Source organism: Cupressus sempervirens, chromosome 11 (assembly GCF_028749045.1).
Source record: "Cupressus sempervirens isolate cs-2001-9-10 chromosome 11, ASM2874904v1, whole genome shotgun sequence".
Lineage (NCBI taxonomy): Eukaryota > Viridiplantae > Streptophyta > Pinopsida > Cupressales > Cupressaceae > Cupressus > Cupressus sempervirens.
The window spans coordinates 608,099,282-608,121,255 of NC_143128.1; the positions used below are offsets into that span (position 1 = coordinate 608,099,282).

General features: G+C 37.3%; 1 protein-coding gene across 1 annotated transcript in view; it reads right to left on the minus strand.

Moving 5' to 3' along the window:
• The window catches only part of LOC149531150 (uncharacterized), an 85,488-nt gene extending 64,201 nt beyond the window's left edge, over positions 1–21,287 (minus strand). The window contains exon 1 of the mRNA XM_089809436.1: positions 19,675–21,287. Within this exon, the coding sequence (XP_089665562.1) occupies positions 19,675–20,897 (1,223 nt within the window). The 5' untranslated portion in view covers positions 20,898–21,287. The remainder of the gene's footprint in view (positions 1–19,674) is intronic.
• Positions 21,288–21,974: the final 687 nt, after the last annotated feature.

Genomic DNA, 21,974 nt, shown 5'->3' on the forward strand with positions numbered 1-21,974 from the left:
CATTGATCCAGAAAAGCAAAGATAACCATACAATGCTCTAGACCAACACACACCCCAGTGCATTTAGTGCAGAGCAGAAACGCGTCCAACTTCTGCATGAGATACTCAAATGTGTCCTTGCATAATGGTTTGGTGAAGATGTTTGTAATCTGCTCTTTTGTAGCTACATATTCAAGTTTAACCTCATTGTCCAATACCATGTACCTCAAGAAGTAATATCTAATTGCTATATGGTTCGTTTTGGAATACTGTATTTGATTCTTAAAAGTGTTTATAACACTAGTATTATCACACATAAGCGGGGTGGATCATCAAATGATAGGCCAATGTCCTTCAACACTTATTTCATCCAAAGCACCTAAGTGTAGCAAGCAGATGCTGCAATATATTGAGCTTCAGCAGTAGATAGAGATACATAATCCTATTTCTTACTTGACCATGCAACAAACTAGTAGCCAAGAAAATAAGCTCCATCACTTGTACTTCTTTGGTTATCGATACAACCGGTTTGACAGTATAAGTTGTCAAAGTAAAGTCTGGGACCTTAGAATACCATAAGCCGAAACCTTTCGTTCCTTTCAAGAATCTGAAAATCTTCTCCACTGCAACAACGTGATTCTGTCGGTTCTTGATGAAACCAAGCTGCCAGACAAACAGCATACATAATCAAAGTGAAAGGAATTCAACAATCCATGCATTATAGATAAAGCAGTTTCTGGATTCAATTGTGTAAGAGTTTTTGCATCAACGTTTCGAATCACACCCCGTTTTAACTATCTCGTCATCTTGATGATGGATCATGGAGTGTGATTCAAAACATTGAAGCAAAAACTCCTACATAATCGAATCCAGATATTGCTTTATCTATAGCATACATAATGTCTAATCTAGTAGCAATCAAATGTTATAGTCCTCCAATTATTGACCTATACTTACTTGCATCGGCCTTCAATGAACCATCTTCTTTTGCTAACTTACATCCAGTAACAATAGGTGTAAAAACTAGTTTAAAACTCCTCAATCCAAACTTGTTCAATAATTACTATAACAATCAAGATATTAGCTTGTAGTGCAAATTACTATCAGTAGATCCCTTCTTAAATCCTTGTCCAATCAAGTATGTGTAATCTGCTATACCAAGCCCTAGGTGCTTGCTTCAGTCCTTACAGTGCCTTCTTCACTCTGCAAACAAGATCCAAATCAGTTTCTGACTTGAATACTTTCGGTTTCTTAATGTAGAATTCTGCTTTCAGTTCTCTAATCAAGAACGATGATTCATCATTCTACATCCATTTGATACACTTTGAAATCCTTGAAGGTCACAAAAGCCAAGAATATTCTAATTGCTTCTACCCAGGCAAAAGAAGCATGTGGCTATTCAAAATTGATGCTCAATTTAAGTATAACCTTTGCAAAGCAATCTCGCTCTATTTCTTATCACCTTTCCATTCTCATCCAACTTGTTCCAAAATACACACTCCGTTCCAATCAAATTTTTGTTTGTCAGTCTGAGCACAAGTTCCCAAGTCTGATTTTTCTCTATCTGATCAAGCTCTTCTCTCATTGCCTTTATCCAATTCTGATCATTACAAGCTTCTTCAATAGTTTTTGGCTCAGATTCTGAAAGTAAACATAATAGCACTTGTTCCTGAGAGGCTCTAATTCTGATTACTCCTTTTTTCGTCTCCTACGATCTGATATTTTGACTATTTTTTCTGCACATACCTTAGTGTCTTAGTTGTAGATGCAGGACCCTCCATTATCTCTTCTACTTCTTTTTTATTTTCATTTTCTCTATCATTAGGTTCATTAGACTCATATTCGTGTGCCTCCAGAAGTTCTACAAATATCTTCTCAACTTTCACATTCGCACTTTCAACCATTTTGTCTAGTCTCCTATTGTAACATTGGTACGCTTTGCTTCGTGTAGAATATCCCAGAAATATGCCTTCATCAGCTCTGTTGTCAAAATTTCCAAGATTGTCTTGATCTCTTTGAATGTAACATTTACTCCGAACTTTTTGAAATACTTCACTATTGGTGTTTTTCCATCCATCTGATACATATTTCTGATCGTCCTTATTCTTCCAACAGCAATAACAGTCCCAGACTTCTTCTGGATCTCACAACTATTATCCTGAAACACATCATTGTAGTCATTTTTGCACAGCTGTCCAACAATCAAACGATTATGTTATAAACCCATTACATAATAAACATTGTCAATGTTATGCTTCACATCAAAAGCAATATAAACAATTCCAACAATATGTGTCTTTTGATTATCTCCAAAACTAATAGTCCACCATCATATTATTCAAGTTTCACAAACTTACCTTTGTCACCAATCATGTGATGTGAACAACCACTATAAATCAGCCATTCATCTATATAACTTCCATATAAGGCGATAAGTCCTTCAAGTCTCAAGCAAATGTTAGAGATATCAAAACTAGGTTGGCCTTCCTTTGCTAAGAACAAACAGTCCTCATCTTCTAATCCATCATCTTTCGATACTAGCATACACAAAATATAATAAGCTTTCTTGTTAAATCTTTTGAACTTTTGTTCCCTTCTCCGAACATCTAGTAGCAATATGACCAATCTTTCCACATCTAAAACATTTACAGGATAATATACCTCTGTATTTGCCAATAACTTGCTTAGTTTTCTGGTAAAGTTTGATTCCAACTTCCATCATTTGCATCATATTTTGTCTATGTGGCTTAAAAGGTTCTATCGTATTTCTCCTTATCTTTTCTTAACTTCCTCATCTCAAATGCAGTTAAGGTGCCAAAGAGTTGCTCTCGAGTAAACTTCAGATCATACACTTATTCAATAATAAAGATCTTGTCATTGTCACTCTTCAGTAAACTCATCAGAATCTTCTCCATAATGTCCTTGTCTATCAAGGCACCTCCTTGATTTCTAACCTCATTCACTATATTGCATAGTAACACGGCGACGCATCCCCCCCCTTTTTGCCCCATGTCCCGGAGACTTCAACACACCAGGGACCTGGGGACTCCATTCCCCCGTCCCCAACGGCACCACCAAATTCCTCCACCTCCACCGAGGATGGGGGACATCACAATGTTGACTATTTGCAGATTTGACTATTTACATTTAATGTTTGATGTTCCAATTCAATGCAATGTTCAAGTATTTAATAAAGATCTTATCATTGTCACTCTTCAATAAACTCATCAAAATCTTCTCCATAGTGTCCTCGTCTGTCAAGACACCTCCTTGATTTCTAACCTCATTCACTATATTGCATAGTAACACGGCGACGCATCCCCCCCCCCCCCCCTTTTTGCTCCACATCCCGAAGACTTCAACACACCGAGGACTTGGGGACTCCATCCCCCGTCCGCAGCGGCGCCACTAGATTCTACCACCTCCACCGAGGATGTGGGACATCACGATGTTGACTATTTGCAGATTCAACTATTTATGTTTAATGTTCAATGTTCAAATTCAATGCACTATTCAAGTATTTACTCTTTTACATCTTTATATCTTGTATTGCAAGTACATATTTTCAAAACTAGCATTTTAAGTACCATATGCATATATATATATACCCCCCTCTTGTCCCCGCCATCATCCCCACACCATCCCCAAATTAAGGCCCCTCTGTCCCCCTGTCCCAAAAACTTGTTCCGCCGTCCCCCCGTCCCCAGGGCAGTGTAACTATGCTGTATTATCAATCTTCTGAAAATAATTTGCTATACCTTCATTTTCATCCATCTTCAGGTTTTCATATCTACGCTTAGTAGCCAATTTCTTTGATAACTTAACTCTATCATTTCCTTCATAGAGTTCTTTCACCTCTTCCCAAACTTCATAAGCAATTTTCAATGAAATAAATTTTATAAGTTTGCAACCTCAGTTTTTGATTAAGCACTAAATATAGCATATCTTGCTTTTTCATTTTCTTCACAAGCTGAAATCTCATCAGCAGTAGAAGGTCCACTTGCTGGAATCTCTTCAGGAATTTTACATGTTCTATTTTAAAGTTCTTCACAAGATCATTAGATTATTTGTTTTGTTTTGCAGGAAGAAGATGACAGAACCCAGAGGATTAGGATTGCCTAGGCGGGATCTGCTCAAGAATGAGGTGAAAGGATTCTTTCCAAAGTCAAAGTTGGTGTCAAGATGGAAGAAGTTAGCGACATGAATTTGGGTGGCCTCAACATGGACAAATTTAACAGAAGAATGTTCAGCCACGAGAAGTAATCTCCAACATTATTAGCCAAGCACAAAGTCAAAAGCAGAATTGTGGTGAAAGTTGGCTTTCTACCTACCATCTAGCATCCTAATCTGATCGTATAATGTGAGGCATTACGATTCAAAAGAAAGGATAATCAGGGCCCTAGATGGCAAGGTTCTCTCCACCAACAATTGCAGAAGACTTTGGAATTCCAACATATTATTTAATGTTGTGCAGGTCAAAGAGAAGGCAATCAGGGTCTATACTTCCAAAGCTGACCATTGTGATAAAGTCATCAACTGCAAGTGGTTGCAGGGGAACAAGCCTCATCATTCCACATTGCCTAAACAACTAGTTTGGTTAGATCTTATGTGGGAATATAGAAACTCGATGATGATAGCAAGCCATCTTTGACTCATGGATGTGGTACTTTATTGAGAAGTGACGAATAGGGTCAGAGCTGTGGACTGGCTGGGGATAATCGGCAACAACTTGGACAAGTAATTCAGGAATCTGGAGCAGTCAGGGGCCTTTTATATGAGCTTATGTGTGATATATATCCTGCCCAGAAAGACCGAATACAAAAGATTGAGATGCAAGGGACCAATAGAAAGTGGTCCAAATTAATTAAAAGTGCATGAGTGTTATCCTCAGTTGCAGCTCTACACTAGGGTCAACTTCATGAGAGCCAATAACACCTTTGCAATGTACATTGTCAAATCTCCGCAGGGCGGCTTTAACACGAGAATGTCATCTGAAGCTATGAAGTTGGTGGAAAAATATATATCCAGGTTCATCCAATTCCCAACTTTCTCTTATAATCAGCTTTAGAGATTCTCTTCTGAGCCATTCAGATTTCCAAGGTATCCAACTGACAAAATGGTGCTGCTTGAAGTCACTAGGTAATTGACTAAATATGACAAAATTCAGAAAAAGAAGCAGAAAGAAGGACTTGAATTCCCAATCACCATGGGGCATTACACTGAAATGTGTCCATGTTTACAGTCAAGAGAGAGGTCAGCTGACGAATTGCAGTTCTACCATTTTACATTTCATACAACAAGAATGGATTATGATCCTTCTAATAGAATTAGGGTGGTAACTGGCAGAAAGTAGCAACTCGGGATGCATTTAGAAGATTTTTGGGCAAATGTCGCAGATGGATATAAAATTAATAAGGGACGTTTTCCAGGTTGCCACTTAGAATGATCACAGCGTGTGGAATCGTCTAGGGATTGGATGAAGTAAACGAAGATACAACAGTGAGCTAGCCTGAGTCCAAGAAAGAAAGAAAAATGGTCATTCGACCACTTGATTGGTCTAGGCATGAAATAGTAGATCTTGATTCAATATCTGGACCACTCTTAAAATTCTCAAGATGGTGAGTTGAGCATCAATCAGCAGATTGCAGATGAGTAATGTCCGCTTGAAAGTCACAGGATGATAGACCCGAGCAGTCATCACAAGTCAGAATTGAAGTAGAAGAAAATCTGTTGGCAAATATTGAATGAGAGAGAAGAAAGAACGTCATCCAAAATGTGCAACCGAGGAAAAGGCTGGATAAGAGGCAAATGCCAGATGTAGCACCACAATCACCTAGTAGGACCCCAAGCTTGCAAGAAATTGGTCCTTTCACAATGGAAGAAGTTGGAAGTGGCAAAAGAAGATGGTCAAAAGGAAGGTCAGGTTGCTCTGCTAGTATAAGGTAGGCAAAGTATTAATGCTTGTTAGGAATTTGTCCAGCAAGGGAATTAGGAGCAAGAAACTACCGCAAAGGAGTGCTTTGGTGCAATACTGGGTGGAGATCTGGGAGAGGTAAAAGTTCCCATTGCAGAAGAAGAAATCATTGTTGGCAAACTCACAGATTACTCTGCGAGTAGGAGGTAATCGCCGAGTTTCTCGGTCGATGAGTAAATGGTGGAAAAACTCGCCATTTTAAAAACTCAGTGCCTCCAAAAAACTCGCAGACTAATTGGCAAGTTTTTATAAAAAAACTCACAAGATTTCCTTAAAAACTCGGTTGCGCATTAGCAGGAGCAATATAGGCCAGAAAAGCCCATTTTTTCAACTCCAATTTTCTATTGTGTGATCAGAGGCTTGAGGAGGGGAGAGAAGAGGGGTTCCAAGGTATTCTTAGGTGATTACAAGCAATTCAAAGCGAATTTGAGTTGATTTGAAGAGGATTCCAACCGGATTTAGAAAACAAATCTCTTTCCCAAGTAGGTTTGTTGAGATTGTTTTTTAGTTTTAAAAATAGTTCTATTGTTTTCTTGTTGCTTGTCAATGAATTCAAATCATTTGAAAGCATTTCAACTCTATATTTGAATCATTTGAAAGTCATTCAACTCTATGTTTGACATTTATTTTTGAAGGATATGTAAGATTTTTTAAATACAAGCCCTAGTTGTTCGTTTAGTTGTTTAGTAACTTTAGTTCATACTCATAGATCTAAGTTCTAAGTTCTAAGTTCTAACTTTGTTTATTCATTTTTCTATAAAATTATATATGTAGAGCAGAGGTTGAGCATTTAAAAAGCATGACAAGTTTACAGGAAGAGTGGCCACAAACTACATGCCCATTTGAATATATAGACACTCGGCCTAGAAATGCAAGAGATCAAGCATGGCAGTATGCCTATGAAATTCCAAATGATGTTGGGAAGGTTATATGCATTCCATGTGAAAAACTTATTTTTGGAGGCATAAACTGCTTCAAATACCACCTTGCAGGCATAAAGAAACATGATTCAAATCCTTGGCTCAAGGTAACTGACAAAGAAAAAAGATTCATCAATGTCCTACTTGTAGCTGCTGAAGAGAGAAAATTGAATAGGGAGAGGGCGAAATTAGCTATGGGGGCAGCCATAGCTGAATCTCAAGGAGCTCCTTTTGATATGCAAGAAGAAGAAGAAGCACTTGAGAGCATACCGGGATCTCTTCGTGGGCCATGGATCCGCAAACAAAGTGCCTCTTTTGCCAATTCCACTTCTTCTACATTTCCTAGTCCTTCATCACCATCTGCATCAGGGATAGGAAGTTATTTTGTGTCTAGGAACACAGATGGATCACAACCATCATTAGAGGGCACTAGATGGAACAAGGAGGTACATGAGCAAACTGATATTGCAGCAGCTGATTTTTGATATTTCAACAATCTCTCAATGTATGTGGCTGATAGTCCCTATTGGTCGAATTTGGTGAATGCAATTTCAACATCAAGCAAAGGGTGCAACCCGTCTTCTCGCAAGGATTCGAGTGAAAGGTTAGTATTTTACTATTTAGTAATTATAAATAATTGTGATTCACTTCAGTTCATCGTTATATTTTAAATCTAACATAACTCGGAGACTCACACCCCCCTCACAAACCTTGAAGTTCCCGTCCCCGAGATGTCCTCGCACCGGGTACTTGAGTACCTAAGCACCCCCACCTCTGCCATTCCGCAACCATGCCGCCGTTGGGATGTGTACTTGAATTTTTATTTGAGTTTTGATTTTTGAATGTTACTATTGGGTATGTAATATGTTACTATGTTGAATGTCAATGGTTTTACTTCATGTGTTCAAGTATTTTAATTTGGTATGTTCTAGTGAACTATTGAAACATCATTTCATAACTAGCATTTCAAGTGCTATACTTATACTATACAACACCCCTCTTTGGCCCCCCTTGCCGCCATCCCCTAACTGTCCCCCCACCATCTTGAAAATGAGGCCCATTTTCCCCGCATCCCAGAAACTCGCCCTACTGTCCTGCCATCCCAAAGTACCCCCATACTAGTGTAACAATGTTTAAATCTTAATTGTTATTTTCTATTTCTTACTAACACTTTATTACACCTAAATTTTGTAGGTTGCTTGACAGTGTGGTTGATAGGGCAAGGGTATTGATAGAAGACCAAAAGAAAGAGTGGAAGAAATATGGTTGTGTCATTTTATCTAATGGGTGAACAAATGGAAGAAGTAGAACCATTATTAATTTCTTGGTTGCTTGCAAAGATGATGTGGTGTTTTGGAAATTTGTTGATGCCTCCAACAAAGTGAAAAATGCACACACATTGGCTTTAATGTTGGAGAATGTTGTCATGGAGGTGGGAGTAGAGAATGTGGTACAATTCATCACAGATAATGCAACAGCATATGTGGCAACAGGTAAATTTAATTTTTTATGTTCAATATGAATCATGAATGTAATGATATGGTATTATTCAATTTAGATTTGATGTAAATATGGAAAGTTTGTAACTAATTATTGATTTTTTACTAATCTTTTAAGTAGAATCCTTCAAGAGAGGCATCCCAAACTTTTTTGGTCACCTTGTGTGCAGCACATGTCCTTGACCTTCTTTTGGAGGACATAGGAAAACTTGACTAGGTGAGTCCAGTTGTGGAAGATGCTAGGCGAGTCACCAAATATATCTATAATCACCCATGGGTGCTCAGTTTGATGAGAAAGACCATTGAAGGCAAAGATTTGGTGAGACCCACTATGACAAGGTTTGCAACGGTGTTCTTGACGTTGCAAAGTATTCTCGACCACATATTGGCTCCGAAACAAATGTTTGTGTGCGCTAATTGGGTTGCTTCACCTTACTCAAAGAAGCTCAAAGGAGAGGCTATGGTACGAATAGTCTTTGATGATATTTTTTTGCGAAGGCTAAGGAGATTCTGGAGGTAACTTCAAGAATCAAAACATTATTTTTTTAGTTGATTCAAGTTTCATTATTAATTCATAACTTACTATGTTATTAACTAATTTGTATTTTTCAAATATCAAATGTAGATGTCTATGCCCCTGGTTGAAGTCTTGCGCATATGTGATGGGCAACAATCCCCAATGGGAGGTCTTTATGAAGCCATGGATAAGACCAAAATGGCTGTTAGAAATTACTATCATGCAGTAAGACTCAAATTTGAGTCCATTTGGGAAATAATTGATAGGAGGTGGAACAATATGCTCCCCCAAACCATTCATGCAGCAGGCTACTTCCTCAACCCCAAATTCAGGTACTATAATTGTCCTTGAGATTTTACTAAGACTTCATTTTACTTTACTTTTTAAGGTTGTGTGGTAAGAATTGATATCAATTTCTATTTGTTTTAGGGCTGATGATTCCTACTCAGATCCTAATGTAGAGGTCATGGAAGGTCTTTCTAAATGCATTGAGAGAATGATATCCAATGAAGCAGAGAGAGACCTTGTTGTGACCGAACAACAAGTCTATGTGGAATTGAGGGGTAATTTGTTCTCTTCTATGCTAGCAAAGAGAGCAAGAGCTACTCAAGCACCAGGTAAAGCATCAAACTTTAAAACTTTTGCAAATTAATAATTTGTGTTTTCTGATTATCTTTTTTCATTGCTTTATAACTTTTTATATTTTGTTTTGCAGATGGTTGGTGGGTAAGTAGGGTGTCAATACCCCCAATTTAAAGAATTTTCCTCTCAGAGTCCTATGCCAACCTTGTAGTACATCCCATTGTGAGCGCAATTGGAGCTTATTTGAGTCCATCCACACAAAGAAAAGAAACAGAATGACTCAAAGACGGCTTAATGACCTTGTTTATGTGCACTATAATCTTAAGTTGAGTATAAAAAGGGCACAGAATTCAACACTACTTGGTCCACTTGATCTGGAAGAGATAGATCCTTATTCTAATTAGACGGTACAAGAGTCAGGTCCATTGTTTTCAGCGGATGATATTGCTGATTTGGAAAGGCAGGCCATGGAGGGGGTTTTGAATAGATTTTCATTTCATAATGGAAGACATTGAGGACGAGGGCGATGATGATTCAAGCTCAGAGGAGGAAGCATTACCAATGCCACATATAGGAGGAGATACATCCTCTTTCAGGACGCCAAGCCAGTCACTAAGGATGTCGAGCGAGGAGGCACAGCCAAAGACTTCACAGTCACGTAGGTCACGCCCAATCCTAGTGCAGGGCACTTCTTCAAAGACTAGACCCCCTCACTTTCTTGCTAGTATAGCTGGAAAGAGGAAGATGTGATTATATTGAAGTATTTAGTATTTACTTCTAGTTTGACAAATTGAAACTATTTACTATTTTGCTTCTCGCCATCAACATTCAACATGAGAATGTGATTTTGTACCCACTATGCATTTATATATATCTAAACTCTGCTTGTTTCTTTTGTGTTCTCTTTAGTTAACTTATTAGATGCATCTTCTCATTAAATTTTGCAAAAAAAATGTAATTTTTAATTAAATTTCAGCGGTTTTTTTAGGTTCTCGAGTTTTCCCAAGTTTTTTTTTTAAAATGGTCGAGTTTTTGCCGATTAAACTTTTGGGGGGCTTGGCGAGTTGTTGTCGAGTCCGAGTTTTCCAACTATGGAAGAAATATATGAAGGTACAAGAACAAGAATAGTTGCAAGTATACGATCAGCATGTTGCTGCTCCAGATTGGTTGAAGGAAAGGATGCAAAGGGAGCCTAAAGAAGAACTTGCATTAGAATTGTAGGAGATCCTAAACTGAATCAACAAGCCAATTGAGAAGGGCAAGGCAAAGAGATTTTGTGAGATCACCAAGGATGAATCAAGGTCCAGGACTCTGAATGTCACGGTGCCTATTTGATTGATAAATCAAAAGACGAAATTACTCCAGAGAAATATGATATGACAGCATTTGATCTAGGATGTGCAAGTAAGCAATAGTTGATAGAAGAATTTGATGATTTAACCCAAGGAATGAAGGAAAGAATGAATAAATTGGAAGAAAAGTACCAAGAAGCAAAGAACGAGAACAAAGCCTTGTGTGGATATCTGCAATGCCTATCTCATCTGGTTTGGCAAGAATATCGAGTGCTTTTCCCTTACAATTTTTCCAAAGGAATTACTAGAAGGTATTGATGAATTGAGGAGAATCACCCAAGGTGCAAAAGAATAGACTTGAAATGCATTTAGGATGAGGCGAGTAAAAGACTTGGGCAGATGTATGGTGGGGCATTAGTTATCCATTCCAAGATACAATGTGTGGATAAAACATGAAACGATAAACATCTTCACTAGAATGAGATGGTCCCACATTTGTAGGTCTTGATAGAGACTCCCAGGCAAATATTGATCAATGGTGTGGTACTAAGGAAAGGTGAGCCATATGACTTCACTTGTTGTTGTAGTGCAGTAGTCATAGGAAAAGAAATGTTTGAGGAATCCAAGGAGGAGACTATTCGATTTAGAAAGGAAATCAAAAATATCTAGAAGGGAATCTTCAACATAGTTGCCACCTTGCTTGCACAAAGATTGACTAAGGAAGAAATAATTACAAATAGCTTAAAGGGAAGACAGGAAGAGATATTTAAAAGAAAATCCCTTCTCAAGTGATGACTTAGAAAATATCTTCATATTTTTTAATATTATGCATACAACTCAGGAATAGATGACAGATTGGGAGACAACTTCAACAGATGTGGAAGAGATCTAACCATTTTGGAGTTCAAGATAGAATCAAAACTGAGTGTAAGTGTGGAAAAATTGGAGATGAAATAACCAGGGCCAAAGGCACACCCAGCTATCCAAACCGCCTGTGAGAGTAAACACAGTGGAAAACAACACAATAACAACAAACACAAGAGATAGAGGAGCAAATGATTTTATAGATTCATCAAATCATCAAATACATGCCCAGCTGTCTGGGTTATGGCCAACATTACAATTCAAATTCAATCCACAATGATAAACTTCGCATTCCCAACTTGCTTTTGCTCTTCCTATGCTACTTCCATACCCTAAGACTCTACCCAAAACCTTATTGAAAATACGCACGGCCACAAGTCAGCCTGTTATGAATAACAACAAAATAAACCCTTACATTAAATGCCAAACAAGCCACAAGTCGGCTCTCAGCAAATACCTAACACAAAATTAAATGCAAAGGTCAGCTCCAACAAGAAACAAAACACAGACAACTCGGCACACAAAGGACAAAACAAATGCTGCAATTCGGCGAACTCGGCAACAATCAGCAATTGAAGGAACTCGGCAACCAAAGGAACTTGGCAACCACTCTGACTTGGCAACCAAAGGATAACTCGGCAGCAACTAAGAACTTGACAAACATGCAAGATAACAATGCAACCCAGGAGGCTCCTGCATCAGACAACCGGGGTTAAAAGAAATGATAATCTTCATTTCAACCTCTTCAATCTGCTTCTTAGGATTATTATTTGATACAGCAACTTTATCATCTGACTTATGATATTTGTACAAATCAACAACATTGAATATAGGAGATGTATCCATCTCCTTAGGTAACTCAGCTTCACAAGCATTACCACTGTCAAACTTCCTCAAGATTTTACACAGTCCAAACTTCTTCATCTCCAACTTACTATATGTTCCAACAGGAAATCTTCCTTTCTTCAAATGAACCATCACCTCATCACCAACTTCAAAAACATGATGTCTTCTAGACTTGTCAGCGTTCTCCTTATACTTCAGATTACTTTGTTCTAATCTTAACTTTACTTCCTCATGCAAAGACTTCATAAAATTAGCAAAATCTTCCCCTGCATCACTTCTCTTCTCTTCACCAACAATATCCCTTAAATTTGATATCCCTTTAGGCTGTATTCCAGTAACAATCTCAAAAGGTGTTTTTCCAGTACTCCTATTCACAGAACTATTATATGCAAACTTTGCTTTTGCTAATATCATTTTCTAATTACGTGGTTTGTCTCCAACTAAACATCTCAGCAAATTACCCAAGCTTCTATTCACAACTTTTGTCTGTCCAACTGTCTATGGATGGAATGTAGAACTAAACTTCAACTCAGTGCCCATCTTCTTCCACAAAGTCTTTCTAAAGTAACCAACAAACTTACTATCTCTGTCAGAAATAATACTTCTTGGTAATCCATGCAATCTAACAATCTCTTTGAAGAAAATCTCAACAACATGCTCAACATCTGATGTATTCTTATAAGGTATAAAATAAGCCATCTTAGAAAATCTATCAACAACAACAAATATAGAATTATACCCCTTAATTGTCTTAGGCAATCCAAGAACAAAATCCATACTGATGTCACTTCGAGGTTTCTCAAGAACAAAAATAGGTGTATACAATCCAGTATTTTGACTTACTACTTTTGCAACTTGACAAACTCCACAACTCTTTACAAACTTATGAATATCCTTATACATCTGAGGCCAATAATACTTATCCTTCAGCAAACTCAATGTCTTATCAATTCCAAAATGTCCAGCCAATCCACCACTATGCTTTTCCTTAATCAAATTCAACCTCATAGAACTCTTACGAATACACAACTAAATACCCTTAAACAACATGCCTTCTTGAATAAAATATTCATCAAATTTACTTGGTTGTTCAATCAAACTAGGTGATTTGCACTCTCTCCACATCTTAGCAAAATCAAAATCAGTATCATACAACTCCATCTCATCAAAACCAAGAACTTCAACCTTCATCTCAATCAACAAAGAATTTCTTCTACTCAATGCATCAACAACTCGATTAGTGACTCCACTTCTATGCTTAATTACAAATGTGAAACTCTACAAATACTCAACCCACTTCATATGTCTCTAATTCAACTTATGTCAACTTGCCAAGTACTGTAAGGCTTTATGATCAATATACAACACAAACTCCTTAGGAATCAAATAATGTCTCCACTTCTTTAATGCTTGAACAATGGCATAAAACTCTTGATCATACAATGCTTCCTTTTAGCATCATTCAACTTCTCACTAAAGAAAGCAACAGGTTTACCTTCTTGACTTAATACAGCTCTTATAAAACTACCACTTGCATCGCATTCAACTTGAAATACCTTATTGAAATCAGGCAAAGCCAATACAGGTAACTCAACAACCTTTTGTTTCAAAGTCTCAAAACTGTTATCAGCTCCATGTGTCCACTTGAATACCTTTTTATCTCCTCTCATTGTCTCAGTCATAGCATTACAAACAGAACTGAAATTCTTTATAAACTTCCTTTAAAAACTAGCCAAACCATGAAATTATCTTACCTCACCCACATTCTCAGGTTTAAGCCATTCCAAAATTGCTTTAACCTTCTTAGGATCCATCTTTAAACTATCAGCTGAAATCACAAATCCCAAATACGCAATCTCCTCTTGCATAAAAGAACACTTCTTCAAATTAATCATCAACTTTTCCTCTTTCAATATCTACAATACTTGTCTAACATACTCAAGATGTTCTTCCTTAGTCTTACTAAATATCAAAATATCATCCAAATAAACAATCACAAACTTACCCAAGAACCTTTTGAGAACTTCATTCATCAAACTCATAAATGTACTAGGTGCATTAGTCAAACCAAAAGGCATTACCAACCATTCATACAAACCATCTTTTCTCTTGAAAGCAATGTTCCATTCATCAACTTCTCTAATTCTAATCTGATGATAGTCACTCTTCAAATCAGTCTTGGTAAAACATTTGGTCCACTCAAACAATCCATTATGTCATCCATCCTCGGCATAGGAAACCTATATTTCACTGTGATCTTGTTAATATCTTTGGAATTAGTACACATTCTCCATTCTCCATTCTTCTTAGGTGCTAATACGGCAGGTACAGCACATGGACTCAAACTTTCTCTAATCAAACCTTTCTGCAACAATTCATGCACTTGTCTTTTAAGTTCTTCATTTTCAGTAGATGTCAATCTATATGGTGCTTTATTCAGCAAACTAGCTTCAGAAATCAATTCCATGCAATGACTTATACTTCTCATTGGAGGTAAACCATCAGGTATGTCCTCCATAGCAATATCTTTATACTCATTCAGCAATTTAGTAATTTCTACTGGCACTCGGTCAATACTACCAGCTTCTATTGTCACTTGGTTACCACTAGCTTCTGTCAGTTGGTCACTACTAACTGGCACTCGGTTAATACTATTTTTTGATGCTCGGTTGCTACTTGCAGAACTCGGTCTCTTATGAATTATGACAAAACAGATTTGATTCTTCTTCATTTCCTTTTCAAATTGCTTTCCATTAACCATATAAATTTTCACAATAGTACAATTAACCTCATCTGGACTTTCAATCAAAGGCAACAATAATTGTTTTCTCCCATTCATCCAAAGAGTATATTGATTCAATCTTCCATCATGTATAGCATATCTATCATATTGCCAAGGTCTACCCAACAGAATATGACAACAATCCATAGGCATAATATCACACAAAACTTCATCAAAATAATGTCCAATCTTGAATTTCACAATACATTGTTCACTTTTACCAATATCTTATGCTCATCTTTGATCCACGAAACATGATAAGGTTTAGGATGTTCCAACCTCTGCAACTGCAACTTTGTAACCAATTCTTTTGACACCAAATTTGTAGAACTTCCACTATTAATGATCAGCTTGCAACATTTTTCAGCCATCTTACATCTGGTCTTGAAAAGACTTCTCCTTAGGACAGGTTCCTCATCACTTCCCTTATTACATAAGGTTCTTCTCACCATCATATTCTCTCCAACCTTAGGTCCACTTGGTGAACCCTTAGTGTCTCCTTGGACCACAGCATTTATGTTACTTTGCCCACTATCACAGGCTCTACATTCAAAGGATCTATGCCCTTCTTTACCACATTTGAAACAATTACCACAGAAACCACCTCTAAAATAAAAATTACCTCTTCCTCAGTAAGAACTAGTACCTCCTCAGAAAGAATCACCACCTTTCCACTCGATCTTGCCTTTATCATCATTCTTGTATTTAGATTTGCCTTTATCTTGCACAAAATTGTCAAATCTGCCACCTTCTCCATAAGATCTACCTCTGCCTCTTTGGAATCTACCACGACTACCTCATTGGCTTTGTTTATGCTTCTTTGTCAAGATCTCAGCTTTCAAGGCATATTGATATGCTTCCTCCACACTTTCCAATTTCACAAAACTTATCTCATCTTGAATCCCAGATCTTAATCCATTTATGTACATCATCATCCACATGTCCAGATCTGATGTCCAATCTATAGAATTCCTCAGTATACTCCTTCACAGTCATGTCTCTTTCTCTCAAATTTTGCATCTTTCTCAACAAGCTAACTTGGTAATCAGCAGGAAGGAACTTGTTCTTTACCTTGTTCACCATCTTCAGCCAAGTCCTGATCTTCTCCTTTCCTCTCCTTTGTCTATCAGTTTGCAAATGCTCCCACCACAGTGAGGCGTGTCCTTTCAATCTAGTAACTGCAATCTTCACCATCGTATTATTAGGAGTGTTTTCATATTCAAAGAACTTCTCCACTTCGGAGATCCAATCCAACACAACATTGGTATCTCATTTTCCATCATAAGGAAAAAACTTCTACAACAGGTTTTGAATTTGCCCTAGATAACACTCTCAACAACCTTGCCTCATCTTGATCTTCTTTAGGTTCTAGATTAGGGTTTGGTGTTGTTGCTTCATCATCGCTCACATCATCAGAATGTGCTCCTCTTCTTTAAGTTGTCTCTACAGCATCTAATCTGGCTGCAATCTATCTCAATGTATCCAACATGGCATTGTCATCATTTCCTCTACCTCGAACCATCTTTACAATTAGGTTCCTGCAAGATCGTAACCCTCTGCAAGTTATAGGTCAAATCTGCAGATCTGAAACTCTAAAACCAATTTCACTTAAGGTTCTACACGATCTAGTCTCCCCAAGGACAAACCTCAAGCTCTGATACCACCTGACGCAGGGAGGGATGGGATAATCAAGGCCAAAGGCACACCCAACTATCCAAACTGCCTATGAGAGTAAACACAATAGAAAACAACACAATAACAACAAACACAGGAGATAGAGGAGCAAATGCTTTTATAGATTCATCAAATCACCAAATACATGCCCAGTTGTAAGGCCTTCTAGATTACTGCCAACATTACAATTCAAATTCAACTCACAATGATAAACTTCGCATTCCCAGCTTGCTTCTATTCTTCCTACGCTACTTCAATACCCTAAGACTCGACCCAAAACCTTATTAAATACACGCAAGCCACAAGCCGGCCTGTTGCGAATAACAACAAAATAAACCTTTACATTAAATGCCAAACAAGCCACAAGTCGGCTCTCAGCAAATACCTAACACAAAATTAAATGCAAAGGTCAGCTCCAGCAAGAAACAAAACACAGACAACTCGGCACACGAAGGACCAAACAAATGCTGCAACTCGGTGAACTCAGCAACACTCGGCAACCGAAGGAACTCGGCAACACTCGACAACCGAAGGAACTCGGCAACCACTCTGACTCGGCAACCAAAGGATAACTCAGCAGCAACTAAGAACTCGGCAAACATTCAAGATAGCAATGCAACCCAAGATGCTCCTGCATCAAAAGGGCTCTTCTCTCAATCGTAAGGATGGAATTTTAGAGATTGCTGCTAAGAGCTACCAAGATAATAGAGTTTTCACTAATTATGGTGATAGCTTGAAGTGTTTTAGAGCTTGCACAATTTCTTTGTTCCCTCGTTTAGATTAGATTTGTTTTCAAGTTATTAGATGAATAAGATTGATAGTGTTATAATGGTAACTCATTGGTTCATACATTTTACAATTACATGATTTCTATACATAGTGTAAGATTGGTCTTACGCTATTATGTGGATGCTTAATTTTTGTCATTTGATGCATATAGTTCTTTGATAGTGTTCGTCGATGATATGAAAATCATTTGCACAACCCTTGAAGACTGCACCTCCTTTGTGTAGTTTGCACCTCCTTTGCATAACTTGCTTGGTGAAACACAGCATGGTAGATTTCATCAAAGCAATTGTTATCTTTCAATTTCTTAGGAGTAGAAATTGATCTATCAACCTTACTCTCATTTACTTTCCGTAATTTCATGAAAATCCCTAAAACAGTACTTTCATTGTCATATCATCCAAAAACTCCTAGAAACCAGAATTGTTAGAATCATCTTGAGAAATCTGTGTATGTCCCTTTGTGTTACCATCATATCACAATGACCATTACACTTCTCCACACATAAAAGGAACCTTGGAATTACATGTATTATCTTTTGCAATCTTAGCTTACATAGGATTTTGTTCTAGAGAGGATAAGATACCTTGGCATTTTATTCTGTGTTGGTTTGGTCACAAAGCACCCATCAACACAACACAGTTATCTAGACTTAAATTTGTGTAAATCACTACATAAAATAATCTAAGTACATGCAAAATATGTTACCAGCATATTACAATGACCATTACACTTATCCACACATAAAAGGAACCTTGGAATTACATTTATTATCTTTTGCAATCTTAGCTTACATAGGATTTTGTTCTAGAGAGGATAAGATACCTTGGCATTTTATTCTGTGTTGGTTTGGTCACAAAGCACCCATCAACACTACACAGCTACACAACACAGTTATCTAGACTTAAATTTGTGTAAATCACTACATAAAATAATCTAGGTATCAATCTCCAGAAGTGTTTAGCAAAATATGTTTTTGGAGTAATTATTGACACACCAGATTAACTATATAGCTAATCTGCACATGATAATCTTCCTAAAAGAACATTAATCTCCTAGATGTTCAATATGCTTTTATAAAATCAAAATTGTTGTGCTTAGCACCAGCAAAATTGACTTTAAAAGAATCTCACATAGTGTGCAGTTATGCAACATAAGAATCACAATGTGCGTAGTAAATAAATATTATACTTAGGTTTTCAAAACTGAAATGTACTAAGGAGCGGTAATGAGTACAAACTCAATTATTGTTTCATACAAGAAAGCTTGTTAAGATTTAAAGCATACACGACAGTGGCAGATAAATATAGAGATGCCTTGCATCACATAGATACCTCACATGACACGGCCATAGGATATCTCATAATGCTATAACATGAGCTACAGAGAACTATCAGTATAGCAATACTATAGGTTGTATGGTGAAAGAATAGGCTTTAGTGATGAAAAGATTTTGTAATTTGAGAACACAGAAATAATGGAATTCAGGAAGGCCAAATATCATGGTAATCACAATAATTAGAGTGGAAATTCAAACAAGGTCACATGAATATCTTGACATCAGAATTTACAGATTGTGCCATATCAACACTCCCAAGGGCTAAGAATGCACCATATAATTTAGCACCAGAAAAGCAACACTCGTTTAAAAGTGCTGCGCTTTCACAACACAACTGTTTCTCTATATAGACTTTGAATCCAAGACTGAATATAAAGTGGCATATTTTTAAGAATAACACAGACATAAATGACCCATGGATTCTTAAATGACAAAATGTGTTTTGTAAAAGGTTAAATCCTCTGTATGTTGATTTTTTTTCTATAAATTCTATTGACTTATGAAACAACTGCATTATGAGACAAACATTCAACTACTGTTATAAAATAGAGATTAGAAAGATAAAGATTCTAGAGCGTGTAGATGTAGCAATAAAATAGTTTAACCGAAGCTATACAAACCTGACACTACTCCGTATGCTTTTAGGTGGAGAGCAGTCAGCCCTGTGAAAATACCACTGTGCGAGGGTGCCACTGATAATATACACTTGAGCTTCAACCATTGTTGTAGCAGACCATATCATTGTAATAATGGCTAATGCATAATAAGCCGGAACCCATTGATCCTGCTTCCACAAGCAACAATCAACACCAGTGCTTCCCCCACATGCATAACCAGAATCCACAACCTTAGGATTAGGAATGATCTTGCCATTCAGCCGAGCAAAGGTCAGAAACACTATAATAGGCACAAAATATACACAAAGAACAGCTGTTAAGCTGGGTAAAACAACCAGCAATCTAATATTCCTCGCAAGGCCTTCTGAAGCAGTTTGCAAAATCCTAATGGTAAGCTCTATCCTATGCCTGTTGGCAAAGATGATCCAGGCAATAATACCAATCAGCACAAAAACCATAATAAGGATGAAAATCCTGAGAGCAAGATTAATTGCTTCCTTGCAATCTTTGCTCATAGTGCAGGCCACAAACCAGAACACGTTGATAAAAATAGGCAATATAACAAAGAAAGGCAAACAGACATACACTATCTGTCTTGTATATGTCCTCAAAATCCACAAAAGGCCAAAAATGAATGGAACACTCAAAACCAAGGTTATTACGAGTGTCCAAACAATGTCCCTCAGCAAATACCTGGTGCCCCCTACAACTGCATGGTTTTGGATTAAAACTAACTGCTTGTAAGCCATATTCCAAACCTTCTGAAATCCCAATTCTGGATGAAACCCTATTCCACCATGAGACCTTAATTTCCTACTACCTAATTCCCCAGAATACTCTAATTTGTAATTAAACCCTAATCTGGCATAAAACTCTAAATTTGTATCCCCGAAGATATTAACACTGCCAAATGGATCAGTGCTTAGAGAAGATGATTTTGTACAACTGGAGGAATTTGTATCGTACACATAGGACTCCAAGTTTCCATAATTTCCATTTCTGTGCGCAACTACGAAAATTCCGAATGCGAAGGTCGAAAGAACGAGAATCAAAAATACAATAAGGTATCCAATGTCCTGAAAAAACCTGGCTTCATAGTTATATCCAATAGGACCGTAGTTCTGAGAAGATATTTCTTCTTCTTCGTCTGGCTGGCTGGACTTTTCGAGAAGTGGCTCTGAAGATTCAACGTCTCCTCCATTGTTTCCCCTTTTCGTGATTGACATTTTTCACACCATATAAATGCCTGTAAGTGCATTTAGTTTTTTTTTTCCTATTGTTGATTCTGCCTGAGTTTGAATAAGAGAAGGCAACTGAACCTTGTAGCTGGCAGTTGCGTATGGAGAAGTTTTCGAACCGGCAGGGTGTATGCTTGCTTTGTTTATTAGATTTGCTTGACACGAGTAGAGGAATAATGTTATTCTACAGACAAAATGCTCAAGCTTCCCACGTTTCTCCTTGTTTTGGTTGATTCAATGGGTGCACTCGTTAAGAGAGATCTCTCAGTTGCACGGTTTTCTCGTTCAACGAATGAGACTCTGATTATTGTAGATCAAATTTGTGGTTTAAATTTACTCTCTTTATGCTTATAATTCAGTAGTAAAATTGCGTTTAATAATAACTAGCACTTGCACTCTAAGGATATACCGAAAGGTTTTAAGAAAAAAATAAAAAATAAAAAAATTGAAGAGATGCATAATGATATGATAGATTTTAATGACGTTCATGAGGTTAAAGTAGTCTACGGGACCCACACAATCACCCCCAAGGTAGGAGTGGAACTAATCTAGCTATAGAGTTTTGATTAACTTGTCTCTCTTTCGTTGAAGTTCGATAATCAGAGTCGTCGTTCTCTTCACTTGATCCTCCTCAAATAAGTAGTTCAAGACCTTGTTCTATAATATCTTTGTATAACAAGATATGATGTCATTGTATGTCAAGCAATCTTTGATAAAGTGTTGCTCTATCTCTACTACTCCCATATTATAAAACAAACACGTTTTGTCTACCCACTCTTCCTTTGGAACTTGCCATCTATTAGTTTTACATCGCAGCCGATGTGAACTAGTTCTGAGTTTCACTATCAACATTTTTTCTCTCCAATTAATAGGTGCTCTTGTATAGGCCTTTTCCTCATGACTAGAAGTGGGGTTAAATTCTTTAATGTATTTTTTCTGCCCAATGTGTCTTGCCCATAAAATATTGCAAAATTTTTCCATGACAAACTTATTTATTTCTTTAATACTATTCGGGCAAGTATGGATGTTGATATCCCATTTTCACATCCATTTGTCATTTTGCTT